General features: G+C 37.0%; 1 protein-coding gene across 1 annotated transcript; it reads left to right on the top strand.

Moving 5' to 3' along the window:
- Positions 1-230: 230 nt before the first annotated feature.
- On the top strand, positions 231-641 carry LOC141628550 (UBA domain-containing protein Mud1-like). The gene has a single exon (XM_074441677.1). It carries the CDS (start codon positions 231-233, stop codon positions 639-641), a length of 411 nt encoding a protein of 136 aa, XP_074297778.1.
- The last annotated feature ends 6,138 nt before the right edge of the window (positions 642-6,779 follow it).

Raw genomic sequence — 6,779 nt, 5'->3', positions numbered from 1 at the left:
TTGTAAAGGACCGCACCGAATGTCTTAGTGACCACACCAAGGAGAGTTCAACAATCTCAAGAAAATTTTGTCTAAGATGTCGGTGGAATCAAAACCTGAGGGGACAGACCACGATGTAGAGGGGGGTGGTGATGATGAGGCGAGTGAACAAGGAGAAGTGGCTCGGATGGGCGCGGTACATATGATGTGTTCAATGGGAAAAAGGTGTCGAGTGCCCGGAGACCAAGTCCATGGAACTGATGTACGTGGAAATAAGCATCAATGGGAAGTCCACTCGAGCCATGATAGATACAGGGGCCTCCCACAATTTCGTTACCCCCGACGAGGCGAAAAGACTTGGGATGAAGTTGAACCGAGAAAGTGGTAGCATGAAAGCCGTCAATTCCAGTGCCAAGCCGATTCAGGGTGTAGCTAAAGAAGTAGCAATCAAGATGGCCGATTGGACTGGAAAACTTGACTTCACCAGCGTCCCGATGGATGATTTCAAGATCGTCCTTGGAATGGATTTCTTGAAGCGAACCCCGACCTTCTTGGCGCTCCACAATGGGTCTCTAATGATGGTCGGGTCAAAACCATGTCTTGTGAAGGCCGTTGAAGACGAGAGAAAGCTTAAGGGACTATTCCTCTCAGCGATGCAATAGAAGAAGGGACTCCAAAAGGGAGAACCGGCGTACCTGTGTACCGTGTCCATGAAGGATAACACTTCCGCTGAATCCGTAGAACCACAAGTCCAGAAAGTGTTGGAGGACAACAAGGACGTGATGCCAGTGAAAGATCATAGATCCATATTAGACTCTCTAATCAAATTAATTTATCTCATAAATTGTCATTTAGGTGATCTATGTAACATGCATGCTAATATGAAAGCATAAAAATGAAAGTATAAGGAAAAACAATTTCCTTACATTGATTTTGTGGTAAAAAGGGCACAAACTAGTTCACCTTACTAGCTTGTTCTTGAGCTATATGAATATGGAAGATCCTCCAAAACCCAACCTCCAAAGTAGAAGGTCTCCTTCCTTAATCCACCCAAGAACTTACACCCAAATAATTTTACAAGTATTAACTAGATACTAGTAAAATTTAACCCTTGATAATATGTTAATAATACTAACACTCTTAGTATTAATTTTGTTTTACTAACAACTTAGTAAAAAGATGCTTATTATTTTAGAGAGATGTTGGAGGAAATTGTTCACATGCATAAGTGTTGTGCATTGTAGTAAGGTAGTGTGTAGAAATGAACAAAACAAATGGAGTGTATACATGTGAAAGTGGCGGGTGGAACTTAGTGGAGTGAGGGAGTGTACAAACTTTGTCTTATATTTTTCATCTTACATCACATGCAAAATCTTATATAAGATAACTTATGCTAGTATACAAAATAAGGTGAAATGATTATGTGAGTAATCATCCACTACTCTATTTTACACGGTCCACTTGCCCATTAACGGGTCCATGTTGGTTCTTATATTTGTCACACAAATACGTGTAATTTTATTTTAAACATCGTTTCATGTTTAAATACTTCCATAAATAATTCGTCCAAATCACTCCATATATATATACGTGTACCACTACACATATTATTTACGTACTAATATTAATCACATTAATCAATTAGTACAATTTTAGTGAATTAACAGTTAATTAACTAAAACCCGTTTCCCAAAACTTATTAATCAATTATCGCATAATTAAATAATAAATGCCGCTCCTCGAGTTCGCAACTAGAAATCTCTCTAAAAATAATTGACTAACCTCTTAGTCTATAAATCAAGGGACTAAAAAAATTGTATCACATACAATTAATTAGTTATCAATTGGGGTTCGTTCCTTTAGGTGTGACCGAAAGGGGTCAGTTGATCACCGCCGTCTCACGACAATAACGTCAAACTCTAGTCAGCCAACCGTTATCGATTTACGTTAATCAACTGACGAGGATCAAATAAATAAATATCTGACGATATTCCATTAATGAGATTTATTATGTTAACGCACTATTGTGGAGGACACTAACTCCAACAGCCAGATCAGTTACCTATGACACTACCGCCACGACGGTTGGTGGGCCATCAAATTGAGTTAATTACAGGGACAAGACCTCCCGCTCGAGGGCCATACCGGATGGCACCCCCAGAGTTAGCTGAACTACGAAAGCAGCTAGACGATCTACTTCGCTTAGGGTCGATTCGACCATCTAAAGCTTCATATGGGGCTCCCGTGCTCTTCCAAAAGAAACAGGATGGTAGTCTGAGATTGTGTATCGACTATCGAGCCTTGAACAAGCTGACGGTGAGAAACCGTTATCCCATCCCTTTGGTAGCTGACTTATTCGATCAGTTACAAGGCGTCGTGTACTTCACCAAGTTAGATCTGAGATCCGGGTATCATAAAGTTCGAATTGCCGAAGGAGATGAGCCAAAGACTGCTTGTGTGACGAGATACGGGTCATTTGAATGGTTGGTCATGCCTTTTGGCTTGGCTAATGCTCCTGCGACGTTTTGCACGTTGATGAATCATGTATTTTACGAGTACTTGGACAAATTCTGTAATACTCCGTATTTTAATAATAATTTATAAGAATAATTTATGTAATTTAATAATTGATTAAATGACATTTCTAATAATGAATACAAGTAAGACGTTAATTAAATAATAAATTAATAATTCAAGTCGGGAATTGGGTTTGGCTAATATTTGTGCTTTGGGCCGTGTGCTATTATTATATGGGCTGAATTTATTAAATTGGTACGAGTGTAATCGGGATTTATATCGGGAAATTTATAATATAATAAGAAAATAATAATATATAAAGGTAATTATAATAATAATAATAATAATAATAATAATAATAATAATAATAAAGTTATGGCAATAATAAATTAGTAAGTATTATATGAGGAAATCCTAGTTATGGTAAGGTTAATAATATGTGATAATAATAATGATATAATTATAATGACAATTCCTATACTAATTAAAATAAGGTAAGTTACATAGTTTCCGAATTGACCTCGTATTCTCTAAATCTTACACTATAAATACCACCTTAAATCTGAGAAATAATTCACAAATTAAAAGAAGAAGCTTTAGGAGACGGATGAAGAAGGAATTAACAATAAATCAAATAATCAACTCGAGGTAATTATTCAACTTAAATCGGTTTATATTCTTTTCATGCAAGCATCTTTAGATCGATAGTATGACTTCTATAGACCACCATAGGACTCGGGAATTAGACCTATATCGACATTGGACTGCAAAGTTTATGACCTTGCCATTGTTGACCATCGTTGACCATGATAAGGTGGTGTTTAGAGCGGCTAAAGGTGGCTGGTCAGGGGGTTATGCGGGTTTGCTTGTGAGGGATTGGAATGGGTAATTGAACCCCTTATCGACCTTGTCTTTACCTGGGTATAGAGGGGTTGTGACGGGGGAGGGTAGTCGACCACCTTGGTGGTGTCTTGGTGGTTGGAGATGGTGGGTTGTGGCTGTCGTGGCGAAAATAGGGGATTAACCCGTGTTTGGGCAGGCGGTTTTGAGGAGGTTTTTGGTGGTTGTAGGAGGTCTGGGCTGGGGTGGATTTTGGTGGCTTTTGTCGAGGGTGGACTGGTGAGTTGGGTGGTGGGTATAGGCGGCAGCATAGGTGGTGTTTTGGGACGGGTTTTGTGGGTGTGTCAGAGGGGTGTTGTTGGTGTCGGGTGGATTAGGGCGTGGGTTTATAGGTTGCTGGTGTTGGTTTGATGGGTGGTGAGTGGGTGTTTGGATGGGCAGTGGTGTAGGGAGAAGGTAGGAATGTCGGGTGGTGGCTGTGGTGGTGTGTGGTGTCGGTTTGGAGGGCGTTTATGGGGGGTGATTGCACGCGGTTTACACGGTGTATAGGGTGGTGTTTGTTGTTTGTTTTTGTGACGGGTTTTTATTTGGGTGACTCAGGTTTGTATTGGGCCGGGTTTTAATATCGTGACCTTTAATATATATAATAAATAACTATTTGAATAAGTAAATAAAAGGAATAAATAAATAAATAAATTTAGTAATTATAATTGTTGTAATTGTTATTATTAAATAGGTGACGGAATTGTGAATAGTTTATAATCGGAGTTATTCGCTTTAATTATTGGATTGCGTAATTGGAGTGCTTGCTTTCCAGGTAGGGATAAATCTACTCAACTTTTACTCGATAATGTTTGTTGGATGATTTATATTAAAGTGAATTGATCATATGAGAATTGTGTTGGTTGATATTATTGAAATTGTTGGAAGGGAGAAGTTATATTGTATATGTTGGTTGGATTGGTTATGATGGAGTTACTGTTATTGCATTGGTTATTCAGTTTAATACTGGCAGACATCCCTTCGTGGTGATGTAGATTATTATTGCGGTTATATTGGCAGACGTCATGGTAAGAGCCTTCAGGTGACGTATTTTGATTTATTCGCGCGGACGATATTTATCGTATTTACTCGAGGCGAGCCCCCAGTTGGTGCGGGCCATCTGGTGGATATTTACTCAACTATATGTTGAGGCAGAGATTACCTTTTGGTAATGTAGTGTGTGTTTACTCACCTTCGGGTTGAGGCTACCCCGGCCAGGGATTGGCGGGATGATTAGTGTGCTAAGAAAAAGGAAGGAGCACGTTGTCAGGGGGTTTTGCAATGTCAAAAGGAAATTGGATTGTTATCGTATGTTTTTATTGTTAGTATTTATTCCTACTTAACCTCGCGGTTGACTGTGTATTCGTGAACACCTGCGGTGAACCGTTTTATGCGGAGCAGATTTGACAGGTACTAAAGATTAGCTGACTCGGGAGCATTGGGATGAGAGCTTGACTTGGACCATAGTTGAAGTCTAGATCACATAGAACAATTATATCACTTTATTTATTTCCGCTGCGACTTGCAAATATTTTATATTAAGTTTTAGTTGGTTAATTTGTAATAAACATGTAATCGCTGAGTTTTAATTTAAAGTACTTTGGTATTGTTGTACTTTGGTATTCACTACCTCGGGAAACCGAGATGGTAACAGTCCTATTTATTTAGGAATGTCTAGCTAAAGGCTCCTGAATAAATGGGGGTGTTACAAAGTGGTATCAGAGCAAAACGATCCTCAGGCTAACCAATGAACAATGAATGAATATAGGTTGTGTCTAATAAAATGAACCCGGGTAGAAACTGTTAGGTGGCCCCTTAAGGCTTGGGATGAGTAGGGCCCCTCACACCAAACTTCCAGCCCTTCCAGTTTTAAACCGGTAACCTTGAGAGAATACTTGAGAGTATGGGGTAATTTAAAATGAATATAGTATATTTCTCTTCGGGATTTTGTTTGTCTTCGTTGCGAATTGTTGTCATTAATAGTTGCGGTTTCGAGGACGTAACCTTATTTTACGGAGGAGGGGTGTGACATGATTTATTTAAGCATTGTTATAAGCATGATGATATGGGAAAAATATGTTGGCATGTATGTGGAAGGGGTTAATATGATAAATATGTGAAGTATTAATTGTTATGATTTTGGTTAGTTTCTCAAAATTTTATCGCTTGATTGTTTTGGCTGCCATTTCCTGTCGGTTTAAAATTCTTATCCGAGATTTTTACGTGTGATACCCTTATCAGTTGGCTTTCATATGCCACTGGTCTCATGTTCAAATAATATACGGTTTAGGAGAAATAAATATTGTAGTGGACAGTAGTCGAAATATTCCTGTACAGTGATGTTTTCGCGCCATGTTTTTGTAAAAATTATCATTTAAAAACTACGTAATTATTTGTTATAATTCTAACTCCACTGCTTAATATACTCATGTATGTTTCTAAATTGGTAATCCACGTTGTAAGGAAATATTTTTACAATTTATGGTGATTTTTACAAGTTGACCTAAGTTTCTGACAAGTTACTGTAAAATTTCTGTTTCGACCAAGTAGCTTGTAAAATGCATTATAAATTGACCCTTTGAATTTTTGTCTTGATTCTTTTTCTCATAGTTTACTAACTCTCTATTTTTCTCTAAAAAGTATAAGTTACGTTATTATTTATCTATGATTTTTAGAAATTATAACTTATTTTCCTACCCTTGAAAAGTATAAGTTTTATTTCTTATCTTTTAAGCATTGATATTTTGATGTTGTAAGTTATGTGAAGTAGATTACCATATCTAGTGATATGCGGAGTGTGTTTCCCTAAGTCTATATATATATGTTCAAATTAAATGCATCCATCTCTAAGTTAGATAGCATTATTATGAATAAAAGATTAATATTTTGTTATAGATTATTATCTAGTCTGGCTATGTACTCGTCGATAGCTAAAGTAATAAGTTGAAGTTTAAATATAGATTAGTTATAATTTATTATATGATTGGTTTTGCTATTTAGAAGTAACTCAAAGATTTTGTTATTCATTTAGCCATTAATTGGTGTTGTGTTGGAAATAAGTGTTGTCTTATGTTACAATGTGCGTTTCATGTTTTGTGGCGTTACAACAATCATTTGTGTGTTCCTATTGTTTGATATTCCAAACTTCGAGGACGAAGTTTATTTTTAGGGGGAGGGAATGTGATACTACGAATGTTTTAAGTTATTATTGTGATACCTTGGTATAAGATTAGCATGATTGATAATCCTAAAATGCATAATTTTGTTGGATGATACTTAATTATGAGAATGTCTATGTGTGTTGTGGTAGTAGTTGTGGGCGAACTTCGGGACGAAGTTCATTTTAAGTAGGGAAGACTGTAATACTCCGTATTTTAATAATAATTTATAAGAATAATTTA

The sequence above is a fragment of the Silene latifolia genome, chromosome Y, assembly GCF_048544455.1.
Source record: "Silene latifolia isolate original U9 population chromosome Y, ASM4854445v1, whole genome shotgun sequence".
Classification (NCBI taxonomy): domain Eukaryota; kingdom Viridiplantae; phylum Streptophyta; class Magnoliopsida; order Caryophyllales; family Caryophyllaceae; genus Silene; species Silene latifolia.
The sequence above is the reverse complement of the archived record's forward strand: the minus strand, read 5'-3'. Positions and strand labels throughout refer to the sequence as shown.